Genomic DNA, 22,318 nt, shown 5'->3' with positions numbered 1-22,318 from the left:
AAGAAGTAAAAAACCCAAAATGCTACAGAGGATCCAAGAACACTTTGACTGTTTTCTGTTTTGACTGCTTGACTCTGTTGTTTAACATTTAAGAGTAACATTTAGTAAAACTAAAGTGACTTACCCAATGAAAATATTTCCCATAGCAGAACTCCGAAGGACCATACATCACTCTGAATGGTATATACTCTATCAAAAATGGTTTCTGGTGCCATCCATTTTAGGGGTAGTCTGGCCTGAAAGCATTTTCATAAACAAAAAGGTATCACAGTTTAGCAAAACAGTTTCCAGAAACCCATTTAAGGGGGGTGGGGAAAGGAGTCCGGACTTGATATTAATTCTCTCTGTAACAGAGAATCTGAAACTTACATCTCCTTTCCTGACGTAATCTGGGTCTTTGTAGATGTCTCGGGCCAAGCCAAAATCACAGATTTTGACAACGTTATTGTCTGACAAGAGGATATTACGAGCAGCCAGGTCCCTGTGGATACACTGCAAAGAGAAGTAAACAACTTCGTATGCTGCCTGTTGTCACAGCGCTGTCCACAGGGCTGATCTCTTTCACATATGTGCTCCCCGAGCCTCAAAGGCCAGATAATTCTTAAAACCTTTTAAGAAAAAGAAACCTCGGCATCAACAGTTACTGATTTTAAGTGTTTTTGTGATGGTCACAACTGATTTGGCTCAGGGAGACTTGTATTCCCAAGTCCAAACATACATCTGTTTATCCACTATGCAGAGAGGGCCTTTGAAGTTACCTAATTAATTATCCTAAGAAGCTGACACGAAACAGGTTCAGATCTGATTACCTTTAGATTTACTTAGGTTCACTCAAATCTGTGTGCTCTATGCTCTCTCTCTGAAAAACATACCACACTAAAACATCTATTTGATTTCAACACAAACTAATCTTGACTACAGAGAAAAGTCCATGACTTTACATATGCAGAACAACAGCTTAGCCAACAACCCAAAGTCTTCAAAACTCAAGCCTCAGCAGCTTGAAGTAAAAAAGCCAAGCTCTGAAATTGGCTGCAGATATGCTTCTAGTATGGACTAGAACTGCAGATCGTTTGAAGACATGTTTTTACATATACATGCCAACCATGATGTATGAAATGTAGAGAAATGCATGTTTTTAGAAAGGACTCTCAAGTCTGGTTTTGAACTCCTAGCCTGCACTCTAGAACAGTTCTGTATTCCCTGCTTTTATTCCCTTTTCCCGTTTCTAAGTACTTTTTGTGTCTAAACAACTGCAGCAATTTTTTGCTCTTGCTGGAATTTACATCCTTTGAAACATGTGCTATACATATTTAGGATCAAACCACAGAAAGGCACTTCTAGAAAGTGAAAATGCAGGTGAGGTGTTACCAACTGCCAGGGTGTCTTTGGCAAGAGACTCTCCAGGGAGTCATCCGTGAAATTTCATAGATGAGCATCATCTCTCCTCACACTGCCTTTCCGATCCTGCTGCACAAGTTACAGGCAACCTCCTCAGAGAAAACTCCTTTACTCCTGTTCAGCTATGGTTACCAGAGATTTGTACCTAATTCCTTTAACCGTCCTCATAAGTCAGCTCCCCTCCTCCAACTACTTAATCATTCTTCTATGAATCAGTGACCCATAAGCCTTGTACAGATCACTAACATTTGTGTCAATAAATGCATGGGCTGTTTCACTCTGTAGTATTAATGATTTGGTTATGTCTTAAAGCAAAAAGAAAATGCTGCGGGTGACTGCTAGTCCAAAGATGAACATACTGTTTCCTTCTATAGACCTACAGCACTATTTCCTACAGTCAAATAAATAACATGCCACTCTTCCTGAGAAGTTCCTTACTTTGCGTGAAGCCAAGAACTCCATTCCTCTCGCCACCTGGAAGCTATAACAGATGAGGTCCTCCATGGTCAAAGGGTTCTTGCAAAGGTCTTCAGGACCAGCTGCAAAGAATCAGACAACAATCAAACATGCCCTTTGTCACTGATTTCACCCATAACTGCTTCGTAGGTAAAAGTCCATCTTAACCTTATGCCACATTGAAATGGGAGGGCAAACATAATCCTTTTTTTGGCTGGATAGTTATCAGTAACAACCCTTTTTACACGAAACTAGTCGTGTGTAAAATAAACTTGGTGATACCCCAGCCCTCCTTGCTTATTTCCACAGTTCTCACCAGTGGAAAGATTTGCAAAACAATCCCAGAAGAAAAACAACCAAAAGTCAGCTCACAAGTTCCTAGGACAGGAAAGGCTTGCTGTGGTTTCAGCAGATGAATTTGGAAACCCATGAGAGGGAGGCCTCACCTAGTCCTTAGAGGGGAAGAATACGCCATGGGGAGAAAGGCTTGAATTTGGCAAAAAGCCCTGCTAATTTAAAGTGGAAGAAGCCTAACCTCATCCTCTAGTGACTTGGAGGAATAATACACTCAAGTATCCAACAAAGATACCTAGGCATTTAGTTCCTGCTGAAACAAACAACTCAATGTCTTTACTCAGCTCTTGATTTTAAGAAGAAATCTTCCAAGAACTATAACACTGGTGGCTAAACCCCTCATCTCGAGGCCTCTTTATGTCTACATACTTCTTACAATATTCCAGCTCAGAGGGTCGGTTTTTACACCAGAGATGTCTGAGGACCAAAACAGCGCACAAATTCATAAAGTGCATGCCTGACATTATTCATTAAGATCAAACTGAAACCACAAGATCATCCTCTCTGTTAGCATACTGATGTTTTTCTTTGCATTAAATGATTTTTAGTAGAAGTTGGGGTACAGGCAGTTGAGCTATGGCTTCCCTCCGGACCAGTCAGATCCCACCACTTGCTGCATTTAGCGGTCTCTGAAATATATTGGCAGCACTGAGCACTTTGTGCTGTCCTTGCCAAAGCTGAACATGGCAAATGCATCAATGAAACTGCTGCAGATGGTACGTATATCCAGGGGAGGCTTTGAATAGTGGTAATTCAGGTTTCCTGTTCCTGACAGACCACCTGCACAGCAGGAAGGCAAATCAGCCTCTCTGCTAATAAGCCGATGGCATTTCATGATATTTATCTTCTGGGTAAACACTGAGGAAATTTAGTTAGCATCCTCTAACTGCACCCCCTCTGCACAGCCTTCTAAGTCTGTGCTCTGCAATTCTCCCTGAAGACAGTGGAGTGTAAAATAGACAGAAGCAGTGCACTAAAAATGCACCCTTTTAAGACAGGACAGTACCTTGGATTATGCTGAGGAGTTTGGGATGCTGAGCTAGATAATCCATAACTCAGGAATTTTGGTCACCCAGGAAATACCATGCACACAGCTTTGAGGAAGTTTTGGAAATCACATAGTCCCCAACGTTCCTCATCAGCCCCCAGTAAAGACAGCTGTTCCAGCATGAGGAGAAGACATATCCTACCATCCTCCTCTTCCACATCACTCAGGGACCGCTCCTCCACAAAGCCAGAGCTTGCTGAGCTCTGGCTGCTTGTGATGCTGTCCAACCGTCGCTTCAGGTCTGCAGAGAGGTCACCAACATAGTTCTCCTTCCCCTGCCGGAACCTGGCACTTTTGTTCTAGAAGTGTGAGGGGAGGGTGGGAGAAATCAGAAGCAGAAAGCAGAAAGCATGCCACAGGTTTTCCCAGGAGAGGCAGTGATGCTCCCCGAAATCTGTGCCACTGGCACCACTGAGGGCAGGGAGGGCAGCACAGCACTTGCATGATCAGCCAGCTCTGGTTGTGGAACCCTAACTCATGGCCACATGGGCTCACCAGTTCAAGCACCCTCTGCCACTCCACAGCAAGGCTTTAGCCTGCTCCCATGGTCTCCCGGCTGCCCCCCCAGCAACATCTCCACACGCTTGGGGGGCCTCAGCCCCTTCGTGCCCACCATTTGTGAAATACACACAGATGCTGCCAAACCTCCTCTCACATACTTGAGCCTCTCTGTACTGCTATGGCTTTACCTCCCACCATTGCAAAGGCCCCTCTGCTAAACCTCTATGTTGGCCAAAGCCCTAGCAGCCCTAAAACTCTGATTTCCACCTTCCCCTAAGACACCAAATGCCTCTAGGGAGGATGCCAGCTCCACAGGTTTCCTCAACCACATCTCCATTTTCTCCTGCTTCAGTTTGGTGACCTTTCTCCCCTGGCAGGGCAGTCTTTTTCCACTGCCAATTCCCATCTCCACCACTTGTGCAAGGGTCAGCACCCTCATGAAACCCTGACTCTTCCTTCAAGGCCTTTCAGATATTTGTTTATCCTTCATACCTCACAAGAAGATGCAGCAAGTTGCCTTTGCCAACATAAAATAGTAAACAATGACTCCAAAGATGAAGAAAAATAACCCCCTGGAGAACCAACAAGCAGTTTGAAGAAGCTCTGATCTAGGTACAGCAGCTGCAAGAAAACTCAGGTCTACCAGAGCGGCAGAGCATATCCCAGGGGCTTCCCTCTTGGCTGTGGGTGAAAAAGGATATGGTCCCAGGCATGATGCTCAGTGCTGGGTACGTGCAGGTACGCTCTTCATCCAGCAGTACAACTCTTGGAGGGGATGGATCCTCCCAACCCCTCTCCAGAAACCAGACCCCCTCTCAGAGGCATCCAGAAATGAGCTTGAATATGCCAGCCTCCAACTTCCCACTCCCTTCAAACTGAGGTGGAAAGAGGGGGTGCTGTGATGGAGCTCCCCTTTCCTAAGGACTTGGGAGGTACATAGCTCAGCATAAACTCAATTATACAAATGATTAACAGCAAAATATATAGCCTGGTTCGGCAATGAGCCAAGGGCATAGTGGAAAGGATAATCATGTGATAGAAGATACCTATGGATATCTGATGGATATGTGCACTAGGCAGGGTGTGCAGTTATTTAAGGTGGTCCGGAGCTTAACTAAGAAAGGAAAAAATTCAGGCTGATAATCAGAAAAACTTCCTGACAGATATGGCCAAGTGTAGAACAATCTGCCAAGGGAAACAGTGGAAGCCCAGTTCCTGTGCATTTTAAGCTAACAATAACAAAACAGCTACATTGCAGGGGCCAGGGGAAAGACTAGATGACCTCTGATGTCTTTGCCATCTCTCATTCCCATGGGAAGTACTAGATATTCAGCGTCCCCAAGGATCGCCACTTCAGTCTGCACTAGAAACAGAAATGTTGCATGTGGAAAAAACCCACCAGAACAAACATTCCAATGTAATGTCAAGTAACCTTGACTCCTTACCTTGTACGGGACAAATTCACTCCTCCTGCTCCGTAGGTAAGCTGACAGATTTCCAAACTTGCAGTATTCCACAATGACCATGAGTGGGCCTGCAAAACACAAAGCCATTCCTTATTTAGACTATTTATATCCCACCTTATCTCAGAACAGAATTTGTGGCTAGAAATACATCCATTTCAAAAAGCATTCTCCTATCCAGAGGTTTTTAAAAATGCTAGTAATAAAAAAAAATCTAATCAAAGCAGGGAAATGATTCCTTTTCTGCTGTATTAGGAAGGAAGGAAGAACACATGCTTTTGAAAAATCACAGGCCCAGTGTCATATGTGAAAATGTACAGTGGCGTGCTTCTACTTAAAGTGCCAATGCTAATTGACATTGTAAGGATGAGACATAAATATCTGAATGAACTTCACTGCAATTAACCACTCCTTTGTGATAAAGTTACACACATGATTATCCATGCATTTTTCTGCAGGCAGTTTAAGTCCTAAAAATTTAAAACAGAAATCTTGGTTTCAGACAATGCCTTAATATACAGTGCAAATGTGGTATTTCACGCTCAAATTGCTTCATCTATATGCATATGTCAAAAGGATAGATTTCCATTCTAGGATCCAGATACTGGCCATCTCTATTTTATTATGGAATAAACAAGGTAAGAAATACTTATGGATTATGTTTCCCTCAACTACTACACTTCTGCCATGGAATTTACAAATTAAATTCGGACCCCACAGCAAGCCAACAAGTCAGCTTCCCTGAAAAATTATTACTGAGTTACTTTACACTGAATTTATTCCAAATTAGCATTCAGTGCTGGACTTGTTAAACAAAACATCTGTCCCCCATTATAAAGTAAGTATAAAGGTTCATCCACCCAGAGCTGGACTCCAAATGGCAATCTCCCTTCCTACACACGCACACAGGCACCCACATCCCATCCAAAGCCAGAGAGGGAGGTCACAACTTGCAGTTTCACTGTACCCAGTGATAAGAATAAAACCAATTTGTTAAGTCTATTACTGGACTCGGACCCAAAGTCTGTCACACAGCGGATGCCCACTATAAAAATGGATCTGAGATACAGAAAAGCAAAGTGATACGACAACTAATAGATGGAGCTGGATGGAGAACTCAGGGCTTTTGAGCCCTTATCCATCTCCAGACCTGCTCACTCTTGTTCGAATATATTTTTTTAAAAAAGAAGACTATTTCTTACAGCCTTAATTTTGAAACTCAATTTTCTGTGCAGCAGAAACAGGGTTTTCACTAGCAGCTTCCACCCACTGAGAACTGACTCACCTCCTGGCTTTGTACAGGCTCCAAGTAAATTGACAACATTGAGATGGTGGCCGATATGAATGAGGATCTTCAGCTCTGACATAAGTGCTCTGTGCTCACTATGGGTTGCACCCTCTGCAGAGGCAAAACAACAAAGATGAAGAGCATCAAAGGCAGAAGAAAGGTTTTCCCCTCCTCTGCATTTTCTCCTGTTATTTTTCCAGCTCATGTAGTGAGAAGTCTTGTTGGTAGCCTGGGTCAGTTATGCTGCACAGGACACTGATTAAAGCTGGGCAATTGCATGACAGGGTTGGTTTTGCTCTGCTTTTAAACATTTTCCAGTACACCAGAATGGGATCCAAACAATCCAGATTAGCAAACATCTTTTTTCCTACAGAGCAGTTTGTACTCTACCATTTGACCTTTCCAACCAAGAAGAGCTAGAAACATTGTCCTAGAGCCACTGCTGGGGTCCAATGGGTCTAGGGGATATATGGCCAGGGCCAAACATGCCTGACCCTGCAGCCTCACCAAAAGCCTGGATATGTGGCTGGTGTCCTCATCTCACACAGATAGAAGGGGAAGAGGAAAGAGCTGAAGCAGTGGGGAGGAAGGAGCAGAGGAGGCAGCTCTCTGCAGGCTGCCTGAGCACTACGATGCTGGAGGGACAGGGCTTCCATGCACACCCATCCCATTCCACCCTGTCTGCAACAGATATTGCCTGCACTTGTGAATGTTCACACTGCTCTGTCAGAAATCCCTGGCTTTCCCACTCTTCCTTCAGTACAGCACAGGGTGGGATACAGCCCCTGGATGCTAGCAGCCCCATTTCGCTGCCCCAGCTACATTGTCTTCAAGAACAGTATGCTTGGAACCACAGCTTACAACTTTTTTGTGGTGACTGCAAAGCACTATAATATGATTTAAAGTGAGGAGAAAGCTGTTCAAAATTACAACTCATTTTGGAGCATGCCTAAGCCATTGTCTGAGACTTGCAGAAAGCTCCCTACCAGGCTGCATGAGGCAAAAATGGACATGTGAAAATTGTATGCAGGAGCAAGTTCATATTCTGAACCTGAGTAGATATGTAAAGCAATGACTAAGAAACCACAGTTGATCCACTTATCAATGAGGGAAAGGCATGTTTTTTTCCTAATCATTGCTTCATGACATCAATTGTTATGCTAAACTTGTTAATTACATTAACACATTACATTAACATTAATTACACCTTTGGTACAAATAGTTTGGTTTTTTTTCTCTTTCTACTGGTTATAGTATTATAGCTGTATTTATCCCTATATTCTGTATTCAAGGTGAAGTTTTAGTCATCATTTTTACCTTTAAGCATTTTGACTGCCACTGTTTTGCAGGTAGCAGTTTTGTCGATCCCAAACGCATCAGCTTCTATAACCTGGCCAAAAGCTCCACGCCCAAGAGGTTTACCTTGAAGTGAGAAGATGAACATACTCCGGTTTATTTCCCTGGCACAGTGGGCAAAAGATGCAGAATAAAGAGCAACTCAAAACTGAGTTTATGTATCAGAAATTAACAGAGTGTTGGTAATAAGGAGAGGATTTACTATATCCTACAAGGCGACAGAGACCATCCAGGGGTCCTGCATCAGGGCAGCCCATGGCAAGCCAGGACCTGAAACACCTCCCAGCACAGGTATCACAAAATGCCTCACGTAATGAAGACACACCTAGCTTTAGCCGGTCTCTGGGAAACTCCCACTTGCTGGCATCATATGGCAGCCGTTCGCAGTGCTCATCTATTGGGACCTCATCAGGATCCATGACGATTGACAAGTACCCAGTCTTCATGTCTCCTCCGTTGGCCTGGAAAATAGTATTAGTTGAAGTTGCACAGATTTTTTGCTGGTGATGTGCGGGCAAAGTGCCATCTTCTCACTTTGTAGTGTTTCATTAGTTCCCAGAAATGCCAGGCTACCATTTTACCCATTTCACCATGTCATCATGAGTGTGATCACTGTTAATTACTTGCACTTCTTTCTTTTTTTTTTTTTTTTAATAAACAAAACCAGCTGAAACATTTTTTCTCTTATGAGGGCTTCTCAATTAAAAACAAATTTCTGTGCCCCAGGTTCCAGGCAAGAATGCTACAGCATGGAGAGAAAAAATGTGTCTGTTGATTTAAGAACAATGGAAAGAAGCAACACAAAAGAACTCAAGTCAGCTCTCATTTGTCATGCAAGACCAGTGCTGATAGGACAGTACAAGAATTTTTTCATTACCCGCTTAACGGTTCGGAGGATGATTACAAGAAGCAACCAGAAAAACATGGCAATCACTGCAGTGCCAACGAGGATAATGAGCTCCAGATTTGTTTTCTCTTCAGCGCCTGGGAAGAAATAAATGAGTATCTGAGTGATAGTTGGAAGCATATTTGTTTTGTTCATTCATTAAAGTAGAGAATGGAGGTCCTTGTTCTGAAGGTTCATTTTAAAAGTGCAACATGGAGCAAGGAAACGAAAGCAAAACAAAACTAAAAGCTTGGGGTTTTATTTTGGGATATTACACTTTGTTTCATGTTGTTTTATGCAGCACCCAATTTTTTTGGCATCAGCTTTGTTCTAATGACAATATATGGACCTTTGGAAAAATATAATAAAGTGAAATCTCACATTTTACAAAGAAATCATTGTTTTAGAATACTCAAAATTCTTTCTCCAGAAACCAACAAACCCCATCGTATAATAAAGTACTGTGAGGATGACCCAAAGAACAGTCTCTTTCTTGTCTCTCTATATTCTTCAACTTTGGCACGAGAAAAACACAGTTCTACAAGAACCGTGAAATATGGTCTTATTTACAACAAAATAAGGTCTTATTTACAACATCCTTTTTCCAGTAAAATAGTCTCCAGCAGATACCACTCAAACATCTATTAATGTAGAAGTTTCAACTCCTGTTCATCACATCATGCTCTTGTATTTCATCCTTTGCATCATGCAGATTTTCCTACACAGTAGCACACTTCATTGCATGACCCAAATGAGTTGCACTATAAACTTCTTGGAGTGAATCAGTATGTCCTACACAGATTTCCAGCTTTTACAGACATGCCCCAGCCGTGTTTACCACATCAGCTGAAATCTGCATTGATGTCAGCTGCAAATAATTTCCACCCCATGTAAACATATTGGCCAACATCTAAATATCCTAATGGGTTCTATGAGAATAACAGGATACTGCTTTAATTACCTTAATGGAACAGATAGAACAACCACCCTGACTTATAAGACAGACGTTTGTGCAGGATTCAGTGACTAGATTTTGCTAATGTACTAGCATCAAGGGCAAGGAACTTTTAGCTCAAGGCTTCTCATTGCAGCTCTTGATGGAAAGTCCATCACAGCTGCGGCTACTCAGACTGCAGGCTAACCTCTTGTTAGGATTTATTGTTTATCATTGTGAATTACATTTCAGTGTGCCACAATAGGACTGGAACAAGTGAGAGGTAAGTCTCGCAAATGCTATATCTTCAGAGCTTAGTGGACTAAGGCTGGAGTCCCCTAACCCAAAACCGCTAACTGTTCCTATCACTGAAATGCGATGGCAACCATAACAGACAGCACAAAGTCTTCACTGTGTTTTTCTTAGACGATGTGACAGCAATGACATAGTTTAAAAAGTTACAACTGTTAAAACACATACAATGACAATTACGTTACCAAGACAAAGAAATGCCCCAGGATATCTGCAGGTTTAGGTAGGCTCTATAGGTTTGCATGTAACATAGACTTGGCAGAGTTTTCTTTGCAACCACAAGTAAGATAGATATAGTTTTTCTTGAAAAGCACTGAACAACAATGTGGAGAAGAAAGCGGCAGTCTCAACAGCTGGGATTATGATGGCTATGAGGGCACTCAATTTGAGCTTGATAGAAATGGTGAGGACTTTTCACAAATCTGATGGTATATTTTAAGATCTCCAATCAGGGTAGCCAGTATATTTTCCTTTTAGTAACTATAAAGATTTCACACACAACCTAGAAAGAAGCTAACACTAACCTTCCACTGAAAAAAAAGCCACTGCTTTTCTGCATCCGAGGACATTGCAGGCAAGGCAGGTGTACAGCCCCCCATCTTCTTTCCTCACTCGACGTATGGTCAGTGTTTTGTTTCCATCTTTCAAAACAATACCTGGAAAAAGACATAATTCTCAGTTCTGCTATTTTTATGCCACTTTGTGTTGAAAATTAAACTCTTTATGGTGAAAATCAGCAGTGAGTCCCATGAAAGAAAGCCCTTCAGTGATAGAAAACTCATAGCAAAGGAGCAACCATCACCTGAATCTTCGACAAGGGTTTCATTATTTTTAAACCACATGATGTTTGGAGGAGGAATGCCATTCGCTGTGCATGACACTTCTATGGTTTCACCTACGTTTGTTGTTTGATTTTCCAGATTTCCTATGAGTGTGGGTGCCATGGGTTCTGTTGGTTAGAATATACAGCAAAATTACTGACAAGAACATTGTCAAAGAGCAATTACATTACAGAAAACATCAATTTTTTTGTTGTTGTAATAGCACTTGATGGCTCAATAACAAAGTCTCAAATTCTTTTATAATACAAACAGCCACAGCATCCATGTTAAAATCATAGTTAAACTTCTACATGACATGAAAAAATTATAATAGCCAAGAAAATTTTAACAGTATTGATGCAACCTGCTTTAGACGGTTTAATGTGTGACTGGCCAGGCTGCTGAGGGAAGACAGAATAGGTGAGAAATTGCTTTCCTCACTTTTCTCTTTTCAGAGTCATTATGAAAAGTCTGATACTGCAGGTCCATCAAACGTCCGTTCAGAACAGCCCATGGACATGAACAGGTATTTTCCTGAATCTGCCTAATCAGCTTAGACATCCAGGTCCGAAACAAAGTCATCACTATTTGTTTGCAAAGCTGACTGATTACCAGCTTGCATTGCCTGTATCTGAATGCCAGCAGCACTTCATGATAGTTTAAATTACAGGCAACTTCAGACAATTACTTTAAACTCAAGTCAGTGACGCAAAGCAGTATCATCAATGCTATGAATACACACATGCATATACAGCTAGAGGGAAAAATGTGCTTTGAAAAGTAAAACTGAGAAGTTATTGAGCTAATTATTGACCACAGTGGCCCGGTCAGTGTTTCCTCACTGGTACTAATGAAACAGTAAGACCCTGCTGCTCAGACAAGCCCCAGACCTGTGTGTTAACAACAAATGGTCTGAATCTATTTAACAGCGTGCACCATTAACCTAACACATGCAAGGCCTGGAGGTACCAAAACCTGACACTGCTGCAGTTGTTTTTGTGTACAACCACACATTTTGGTTCATAATAAGAGATCTGTACCTTGAACAGTGAGGTGCTTCACCAGACAGTGCTGTGTTTTAGCCTTTTTGTCCTGAGCAATGCAAACATAGTCCCCTCCATCCTGCAGGGAGATGTTACGGAGGATGAGCTCTAAGGTGACATTTTCACCATTGGTATTTGAAATTGTAGCATTCAGCCTCTGGAGAGCATTTAGGTTCTTGCAGACAGGCATAGGCAGCCCTCCAAAGGGAGTCTGTGAAGCGTGAGCACTGAGTTTGTACCATGATAGCTTCTCAAAGGTGAATTTGTCTGCCGTGCATTGCAAGGACATATTATCTTTCTCTGTGAGCTGATTCCGAGGCTGGAGATTAATTTCAAGACCCCCTGCAAGTTAAAAAAATAAAACAAATTCCTATTAGGTTGCACATTTTGTGGCCTTATCTTATCCAATTGTAAATAAGGAAACAAAACAGTGAAAATCAGTCAATCATCTAAACAGCACAATCCCATTAAAAGGAAAAGGAAGGCCTGTGTAATGAATACAGTAACTACCTGTGCAGAAATTTACAGCAACTTCAGCTGATTCTTAGAGTTACTTATAGCCAATTTTTAGATCTGGATTAAAATAATATTTCATCATATGAATATGGAGACTGATTTTTAAGAAGACAGAAGCTCTTTGACACTGTTTTTCAAAACGTTAGTCTTAGCTTTCACAGTACATCCTTGTTCTTTCTGCAACTCACAATTTCGCTGTAGCTCTTTTAAGTAACTGCAAAAGTAGCCACTCTCAGGACAACAGTGCCCATTTTGCATTATTTTCATGGTTCCACCACTCCACAGATGCCAGCACAACTAATTATTTGGCTGAAGTTAGGTGGTGAATTTAAAGGCTGCCTTAGGAAACCTTAAGTGAACCTAAATCCTTAACTATTAATGGATTTAATAAAGGATAGGGATCAGACAATGGCACTGAAGAGCCTGTCATTAGCAAAACAGACAAAATAACAATAATTTACCATGGCTGTCCTCAACAGGGTATACTTACTGGTCACATGAAAGGAGATAACTCTTTCACTTGACCCAGCTCTGTTTGTGGCCATACATCTATACAAAGCAGATACATTTGCTGCTTGAATCACAAGGGTGCTCACAGTCTGCAAAAGAACAATCAAGCAATTTCATATTGTGTCAGTCCCAAAGTACATACTTGAGCCTGACCACCCCAACAGCCTAGCAAAGTGCTCTGCAGGTATTTACACAACCAAAAATCCCTCAAAGCACAAATCCATGGCACGGCAGGAGCACAGTCGCCTCCTGACATTTACATTTTGTCCTTAAGCGTGTAACAATCAGGCAAAAAAAAAAAAAATCCAAGAAAAAGCAGCCTCACAGAAGGCAGATTTTGTTTTATGTGTTAATAAATGCTGCTTCCACATTTTTCTGCTCTTCAGCCTCTACAGCTTCTCCTCATTACAGTTAAATAGGAAGTTTAACCCATGTGACTTCAGACTGCTAAAAGGTAAGCACTGAAACCTAAGTAGGTTGTGTTCTTCAAAGGAGACTCACTTTGGGTCCGTGTCTAAAGGACTTGAAAGTGTGTATCTCTGTCCGTTGGCTCTAGCAGGAGTTTGCACAACCAGTTAAGAGTAGATCCATAAGTTTAACAATAGGTGAAGAGAGTCTCATCTCTAGTGACACATTTCCAGATATCTGAACTGCTTAACAGGGCCAATCATCCCCAGCCAACAGAAAACAAAATCTGCTCACCTTTGTTTTCCCAGCAATAGTAACAACTCGGTGCTTAATTTCAACCTGATTCCCACCCTTTCTCTCTGAGATCACTTTCCACTTCCTGCAGGCATATGGATTGGATCCTGAACGAACTTTCCTGAGGTTGTAAGTAGAGATATATGCATTAGATAAGATGAATATTCACCCTTCAAGAGAGTGGTTTGTGTTTTCTTTTTAATATGAAAATATTTATCTATAAATCAGATGCATCACCAGCTACAGCCTGTATCTGGGAGGGAATTCTGAAAACATTTCTATTAAATTGCACCCTGTAACCTTCTAAGACCTTTGTGCTCTGTAAAATAAGGAACCCCAGAGCCTAAAGGTGAATTTCCTAATTAATCTGCCTGTGTCAGCTCAATCAGGATGCTTGGAGGGAAGCAGCTATTCTGGGAACAAACCTCCATTCATAAATGGATGATTCAAGTTAATTTAGTTCAAAGGAAGACAGACATAGAAATCGCTGAACTCCCTACAAGAATTTCTTGAGGACAGTAGCCATTGTGTAAGAAGCAACCAGGCACCAAAGGAAGAAACTAGTGGAAATCACTTTAAAAACAACAACAGGAAAGAAGAATGCTTTTTGTTGGTTGCTGGTTGTTGTTTTTTTTTTAAGGAAATCTGGGCTTATGGCAGGCCCAGATAAGGGAAGCTGCGTGAATCTCAGTCAGGCACTCTCTCTATCATTCCCCAACATCAGTCAGTGCACTTCCTCTGAGATACACTTTCACACAGATAAAGACCATGGTCACACTCAGCACTTGAGCATACAAAAAAGCCACCACAAGGAACCGTAATTAACATAAACAGTAAATTTCCTCTGTTTGGGATGGAGTTTTGGTCCTGCGGGCTGATCTGAGGGGAAGGCATGCAGATAGCTGCAGTTGAAACCCCAGCAAGCCCTTCAAGAAGGCATGAGAGCTGCATGCATGCACTGCCAGTTCCTCGCTGCGGGTGGTCCTTACCCCTCCCAACAACAATGGCTTTGGCAGAGCCTTCCTGCAATGATCAGCCTATTGACCACAACAATCTTTTCTTCATTAGCCATTGGGTCTCCATTTAGTAATGAGCCTGGACAAGGGATGCACCCAAACACCCCAACCCAACCATCCCACCAGAGCTATGTAAGCTGCAGAAGATGGCAAGGACTTGGCACTCACTGAGGGCTGAAAGTGCACTCCTCCTCCAGCTGCCAATGCCAGAGGATTGTGGCAGGCGGTGGGACAGCGTAGATAGTGCAGGTGAGCACCTGTGTCGAGCCATACTTGTAGGAGTCGACAGGGGCCAGTAATGCATTCTCACCAATCTGGGGAGGGACTGGAGGAGAGAGCAGCAGGTTACGCCTCCCCAGCAGCACTGCATGCATGTATTAGACCCACAGCAACTAATTTATGCCCTGCCTCATGTGCAAGTGTAACACAGAGAATATGAACAGTCAGGGAAGAGGTGAACCTGCCCGGCACCATGAGGATCAGGCCATCAAGATGCAATGCTTAGGATCATCCATAATATTTCCATTACCCACTGGTTTAAAATGCAGCTCTTAGACTCCCACCACCCCTTAAATGTCTATGATTCCCATTGCATGTAGCCCCATCACCCTTCCCAAGACCTGCTGTCTTCAAAGCACAGGGGCTAGGTGTTTTCCTGAGGAGAAGACAGAAGGAGGAAGAGGAGGAAGAGAAGAAAGAGGCACATCAGTACTGCACAGGGCAGGTCAGAAGAGGAGGGACAGCCTGCGTGAGGCAGGAAGGATGGGTGAGGCGGGACAGGCCAGGATGAGCGGGGTGGGGAGGACTCTGGCAGCATGGCCAGCAAGGGGGGCAGGAAAAGAGCAGGATGCAGAGGTGAAGAAATAATATACAGACCCCCCTGCCCCCAAACCCACACACACAAAGTATCATCACAATACCACCACCAGGAGCCTGCAGCCTCTCAACCAGGAGAGCCAGGAGAGACAGGTCACCTCTGCCCTCCCAGGGCTGAGGTTCAAGTGCTCTTCTCCCAGCCAACCCCCCCACTTTAATCTTCATAGCAGTGGGATTAATTTAATCCTAAAAATGGTAATACAGCACATCCACATGTGAAAGAAGGTACTCCTGTGGTACACTGCTTACCATTCACAAGCAGGGTAAACGTATGTCTCTTCTGCAACTTGTTAGTAGGGTTTGTAAGGACAACAGTGTAATTCCCAGCATCCTTCTCAGTTGAATCGGTGATCACTAAAGTGTAGCCAAGTTTAACTGTATGATTTGCATTGATGGCTTTTCCATTTTTATACCTGAAGAAAAAATAGAGCACTTTGAATACTTCAGAGATTTACCTTCACTAAGAACAGCTCAGTTTTTCAAACATGTGATGCTCCCACTCTTACCATTTTGCCTCTGGTGGAGGATATCCTTTAAACTTCACAGGAATTTTGACTGTATCACCTAGTCTTGTCTCAACCACATTCTCCATTCTCTCCAGATGAATAAAAGGACTTTCTGCAAAAAAGAATGAACTAAATGGTCTTTCCATGTGGACAAAAGTGTAAGTGCTCTCCATTTGGGATAGCACTTAATGACAGATGATAAATAAGGGCCAGTGACAGGATGCCACTGGTGAAGCACAACTGGCTCCAAACAGGGCTCTGGAGAGACAAACCCGCCATGAAAACCCAGCCCTTTCTCTTGCAGAGAGGAGCAGCCCAATTCCCACATTGAGGAGCTCTGGAAAGCAGAGACAAGACTCAGCTCTCCAGACAGTGTGCCAACTGTCAGACCTAGTGTCAGACCCATATATGGGTATATACATATGTATATATATATACACACACATATATATAAACATATCATGAAACCATCTCGATCTACTCATTACAGGAAATAATAGTATTCAAAACCACAGTGTGATACTTTCACAGTATTTCACTCAGTTAGATACGTTCAGTCTCTTCTCGAGTATGAATCTGAACCACTGCAGTCACAGAATACATTGAATTTATTTACATTACTCGTTATAAATTATAAACTTGCATTCAAACTAACACAGTGATTAGGCTTCTGACTAATATTTAGAATAGTATGGACTTAACATCTGGTACAGTTACTGCAGCAAGTGATCTTGTTTTAGCTCCTGAAGAGAAATACAAAGAACCCAGGAGAAAATTGATACTATCTTGAATCACTGTGCCACATAATTAGTTTGAATGTTAAAAAAAATAGTCTCCTTCAAAATATAAACCCCTTTTTCTGACTCAGTGATTTATAATGGGCCATTCTCATGCTGGCAATTTTTTCTAGAAGTACTCCAGTGGAGCCACTGGGGCTGTGGCCAAGAAGAGCTTGAGAAAAGGCTGTAGGATGTGGCCTCATACTTATCTATGCACTTAGCCAAAGCTGTTTCCTTTTCATCACTTCCGTACAACCAAAACTTCACTTGATTCATCTACTCATACTGTAAAAGCTGAAAGTTTTATTTTCCTAGCTTCACTGATGCTGACCCAGGCTCCTGTCCTGCAGAGCCACCAGAATCTAGCCTAAGTTCACCTGGAGTGAGAACAAAGCTACCTTATAGAGCTATCTACACAAATTCAGTTGTACAGGACCTCAAGGAGGTCAACACAGAAGAGGACCAGAGGGTTACCTCAGTTTATTTTACTGCCTATTTTCCTATGGGATTCTACAGCTTTCAGTAACATACAGAGTCCTTTAAAATCTTATCATTAGCTAAGCATGCAGTACATATATATTTATATATGTAGGCATAATCCTATAGTGGGTGCAAGAGAAATACTGTAGATGCAGCTTGATTCATTTCTGTTACTTGATTCATCACCAAGCACCTTCTGCATCCCACTAATGAATCCTAAATTTGCAGCAGCCAACAAAACTGAAGCAAAAGATGCCATACCATGGATAATGAAGTAGCTGCTGTTTTTCATGTTCATACGACCGCTGGATGCTGCACAAGTATATCGACCTTTGTCACTTAAGGACACACTGTCGATGGTAAGAGTGCTCACAAACTTCTTTACTTCTCCTGTAGTGGTTTTTAAATCCCTTATGGTGGCATGCTTTTCCTGTAACAGATAAAAGACACAGGTGTTTGGGAGTTCCACTGTTATTCCTCCTTTGCACACCTGTATATACTGACCATTTCTTTGTGTATTATCACCTGCTTTGTCAATATTATAAAGGGGGGAGTGACATTATACGTAAATTTATTTCATTGTGATATTGGCACTTTTAATTTATTACAGATTTACCTTGATGGAAGGGTAGTCCCATTTAAAATCAATTCCTACATTCAGCTCCGTCCTTACAGTGCAGTTGAGAACCAGTTTTTCTCCCACTGCCAGCTCTACTTGGGAGTGTGGGTTCATTGTCAGGTCATAAATTCTGTATCCTAGAGGAAGAGAAAGGCACACAGAAACCTGGGGGTAAGAAGAGGTTTCTTTACAGCACTCAGCACCACATTTTCCACAAAAATTCACCAAAACTCCCACTGAAACCCCAGCTACAAGGAATCCCCTTGGTGTCCCATGATGACGGGTGATGACGGGTGTAAAAAGGAGCCTGGACGGAAGGAATGCAGCTGCCCTGAGCATTTCCCATCCGAGACCTGCATCAGACAGTGGCACAGCAGGATGTATGCGCTTGATCAGAGTGCCCCCCGGAAGTAGGAGCAGGCAGGATATGGTGACCCACATGGTTCCTCTGCCTTAGACACCTTCTTCTTATCCTTGTGAGACCTGAAACTTAAGGAGGTATATCCCCTTCCTCAGCAGTAAGAGGGAATTTATTAAGAATAACAGTCTGATAATAGCAAAATCATCCAAATTTTAATTTGTGCAATAAAATTTAAAATATTCCAATACAGAATATTCTGAATGCAAAAATTCTGAATATGCTCCAAATCAGAGTCAGGACTGACGAGCCTGGTGAAGAAGCAATTGCCTGCTGCACAAAGTAAAGGGTGGAGAGCCGCTATGCCTTCCTACCGAGCAAGGCAAGACTGCCTTGGTGCCATTTGGCCACTTGAAGTGGTTACTGTGTCCTCAGCCAAAAGGGAAATAGCTGCAGTTTTAGCTCAGGCTTAAGTCTCCACAGAGTCATCACATTATTTCTGAGTTTTGTTGAATAACTGACAAAATATACCAGGGAAAGCATAAATCTCCATGAGAGTCAGGACATAGATCTGAGGGAGAAGAGACAACCTAGCTCATAATGCAACCCTCGGATCCCCCATTGCCTTGGTACCCCCTCAGAGCAATTCCTTTTCATCTGCTGCTGATGGATGCCTGTCCCCAGTTCCCTCCAACTACAATCTGCATCCTGGATAAGCAAACAAAGTACATAACTGATTTTAGGAAAAAGGCTTGCATTGTCAGGAAAAAAAAAATCCTTGGCATCTATGTAAAACACTAAAATAGAAGCACTTTTCCCAGTGATCAGCCAGGAAGAATACAATACATTGCATTTAAAAGAAAAGTAATATATCTCACAACATCCATTTTGCATTAGCTGCATTGTCGTTATTGAATAACTTAGAGTCCAACCAAATGTAATTGGTTCAGTATGTTGTAGTGAGTAAAAGAACATTGGCTATAAAGGAAAAAAAACTTTGGCTTACCTACAACTGCGACTATATATATCACAGACTGGTAGCTTTCATCATCTATTTTGGCTTCACAGAAGACCATGCCCGCATAGTTGATTAAATGGCTGGGTATAGTGAAGCCCTTTTTATTATTCCATGAAATTGATTTACCATCAGGGACAAATATCTTTTCCGGATATTTCTGTTTGAAACATTGATAAAATACAGTCAGATTTCAAAAAAATCAAACAACCCTGAATATTCAAGTCCAATATTTTCCATAACCGCAGGGTCCCAGTCTTAACATCCTAGCTCAGGCAATCTCCCTTTCACAGGCAATCACTCCGCACTTTGAGAGCACAGGATCACTGATGAGTACAGTTACAGCACTCACCTTGTAATCACAGACTGCAAAATTCTCAAGGATAGAAAGAAGCTTTTAAGAAAAGCAGTTATACTTCAAGCAAAGTATTTACGTCACAGTGATTTCAACTAACTCTTAAAATAATAGTGGTCTTTTTCCTTACCGCATGTAGAGATACATTGAGATTTGATACGGTTCCAAGGCACGGCACTACCACAGTTTTATTCTTAGTGATGTATACAATGCCAAGCTGATCACTAACTGAAGTCACAAATGGAGATCTGTAATCTAGAAGAATATTCAGTTGGTAAATGCGTACTGTCACATTATTATGGAGGAAACTTTTCCAATTTTGTTCTGTCCCTATTTCTTCTCAAAGCAGTTTTATTCTTTTCTATGTGGTAAAACATTTAAATGATGAGACTAAGTAGGAAGTACATATTTTGACAGACATCCCCCAGTTTTACAATATAATTACTCTGAAAACAGTTATCCACAGCAGTGTGCACCTTGGAGAATAGCTTCCTGTCGTCACAGTCTTTGTGCCGGTAAAAATCTGATTTACCCTAGTGTGACTTTCCTTGCATAAGTACTACAGGAAATATCAGTCAGAAGCAGCAGCACGCTACATCGGCTCCCCCAGTGGCAGCATCCTCTTTAAAGTCAGACCAAAAAAATAGTAAGCTCATGATCTTACAAAACAAGCTAAGCCAAGTAGATAATAACATCTCATTTTTCAAGATGGTAACTATAAGTTAAGAACAAAAGGAAACAGGTTGTATAAGAAAATGAGTATGAAACCATCAGTGCAAAAAAGGCAGAAGCCTCAGTGTACACATTCACTGAAATGAATGTATACCTGAACGCTTTGCAGTATCTGTGGCGCTCAGCTGCATTGCTACCAGCCTGACTGTAAAAACTTAGCTCTTACAGCCTAAATAGATTTTGCCGTCACAATCAGCAAATATATGGAAGTTTATGTTTTGGAGTTGTTTTTGTTTTTTATTTTTAATGGTATCAGATAGTACAAATCGTAAAAGGGATCAAAACCTGTAATTTTTAATAAATATACAATCTCTGTAATCCTTCTCCTGAGGTCAGTAATAGCTCACAGTGCAAAGCAGACATGTATGTTAAGCTCCAGGTAAAGGAGAATAGCAGACCAAGTACTGCATATGGCAGGTTGCTTCAAAATTACAGGCACAAGGGCTTTTCTACTGATGGCAACTAGCATATTGGCATGAAATCAATCAACAAGAAAAGAAGAAAAGTAACAATTTCACAGAATAAAAAATTCAAGGATTGATAGATTTTAAAGTCAAAATTGTTTTGAGATACTTTTTCTCCTGAGGCTAAGGGAAGAGCCACCTAAGAGCTGTGTAAGCACTTACCTTGAACGTAGACATAAATGGTTGTCGCTGCCTGGTTGTCCTTGTAAAGGCACCTGTAGTCGCCTGTGTCATTGCCAATGACTTTGAGAAGAGTAAGTGTCTTGCAGTAGGGGCCATCACTGCAGTTTATCACCGAGATACGCTTCTCAACACTGCTCTGGTTGCTTGGCCAGGACCACTCCAGTGGTCTCTGTCCACTGGGGAAGCAAAAACGTTGGAGAGGTGTGAGCATGTGATGAGTACCAGTACTGATGCCAGGGTGGTGAACCCCAGACTCGCTGGTCTCTATGGCATTGAGAGGAACAGGGTTCATCAAATCATGTGGAGCATCAAGCCACGCAGGATAAATTCATGTTTATCAACTTATTGTTAATACCTATATGAAAGCTATTTGAGATTTCCATTCTGCTAAACCTGAGTGACACAGCACTCAAAAGGGAGCTTCAAGAGCATGATTTCAGGAGCATGGCTCACCAGGCTGGCTCCATGAGGACCCAGCTGATGCTTTCTTCTCTGGGCCACCCTGTGCTTCCCAGATCTCCCTTGCTCCAACCCCCTAAGATCATTTCCAAAGTCTGTAAGGGGAAAGCAAGGTGAGGGTCGGGGGAGGAAGGGGAAGCGCAAAGGATGTGGGGAGGAAGAACAGGAGCAATGATGGGAGAGAGACTGAATCACCTGTGATTCTATGCAAAAACTCATAAATTACCCCCATCAAAATCTTGCTGGATCGATTTGCCCTTACCTGCAGGTAATATTTAGAGTGTTATTTGCAGTTATTGTGAGGACATCTTTTTGGATACTAAGGGTTGGCTGATCCAGAGAAATAACTAAACCTGTAAATAATAATAACAAACATGTATAAAGCCCCGTAAATCAACCCAATAGACAAAGTACACGTTACTTAATCAGAAAAGCATTATGTACAGGAATATGCAGTATGTTTTAAGCGGACGCTTTCACATCATCTATTTAGCAGAGAAGAGTAAATAATGACTTTTCACACATCCCAGAAAGTTCAAAAACTCTGTCATAACAGGAAGCAAAGGCAGATGGTCAGGAGCTAGCTGCAGAGCACTACAATTCAGCCAGCCAGGGTGGAGTTCCTGTTTTCTTGCATTGCCAACTTCAAGGTCTAACAAGAGGATGTGGGACATTGAAATGAAGCGAACCTTCATCTGATGATCTCACTCCCTGGGGAAAGGGATTACTAACTTTTCTTATAATAAATTGAATATAGTTGAGTTCTTCGAGACTACCGATCAATGAACTATATGAAGAAACTATTTTAAGTTTGTCAGAAATTCGAAATCCCATGAATTTATTTTGCCCCATGATTTTCTGAGGTTATCGCTTTCCTCCTAAGCA

The 22,318-nt window shown here is 42.0% G+C and overlaps 1 protein-coding gene across 1 annotated transcript in view; it reads right to left on the bottom strand.

The window, feature by feature from the left end:
• KDR (kinase insert domain receptor) overlaps positions 1-22,318 on the bottom strand; it is a 32,473-nt gene that overhangs the window by 9,264 nt on the left and 891 nt on the right. Inside the window, exons 2-24 of the mRNA XM_062604030.1 lie at positions 21,696-21,786; positions 20,954-21,150; positions 19,726-19,850; positions 19,232-19,400; positions 17,865-18,004; positions 17,510-17,678; positions 15,990-16,101; positions 15,733-15,896; positions 14,776-14,932; positions 13,592-13,712; positions 12,870-12,978; positions 11,861-12,205; positions 10,802-10,948; positions 10,524-10,655; positions 8,745-8,851; positions 8,193-8,328; positions 7,829-7,933; positions 6,509-6,622; positions 5,206-5,294; positions 3,402-3,558; positions 1,840-1,940; positions 370-492; positions 125-236 (exon numbers count right to left, since the gene is read on the bottom strand). Coding sequence (XP_062460014.1) covers positions 125-236; positions 370-492; positions 1,840-1,940; positions 3,402-3,558; positions 5,206-5,294; positions 6,509-6,622; positions 7,829-7,933; positions 8,193-8,328; positions 8,745-8,851; positions 10,524-10,655; positions 10,802-10,948; positions 11,861-12,205; positions 12,870-12,978; positions 13,592-13,712; positions 14,776-14,932; positions 15,733-15,896; positions 15,990-16,101; positions 17,510-17,678; positions 17,865-18,004; positions 19,232-19,400; positions 19,726-19,850; positions 20,954-21,150; positions 21,696-21,786 — 3,222 coding nt within the window. The remainder of the gene's footprint in view (positions 1-124; positions 237-369; positions 493-1,839; positions 1,941-3,401; positions 3,559-5,205; positions 5,295-6,508; positions 6,623-7,828; positions 7,934-8,192; positions 8,329-8,744; positions 8,852-10,523; positions 10,656-10,801; positions 10,949-11,860; positions 12,206-12,869; positions 12,979-13,591; positions 13,713-14,775; positions 14,933-15,732; positions 15,897-15,989; positions 16,102-17,509; positions 17,679-17,864; positions 18,005-19,231; positions 19,401-19,725; positions 19,851-20,953; positions 21,151-21,695; positions 21,787-22,318) is intronic.

Source organism: Pezoporus occidentalis, unplaced genomic scaffold, assembly GCF_034315485.1.
Source record: "Pezoporus occidentalis ecotype Australia unplaced genomic scaffold, CSIRO_AGI_Poc_V1 ctg1, whole genome shotgun sequence".
In the NCBI taxonomy this organism is placed as follows: domain Eukaryota; kingdom Metazoa; phylum Chordata; class Aves; order Psittaciformes; family Psittacidae; genus Pezoporus; species Pezoporus occidentalis.
Note: the sequence above shows the minus strand (reverse complement) of the source record. Positions and strands in the feature narration are given on the sequence as shown.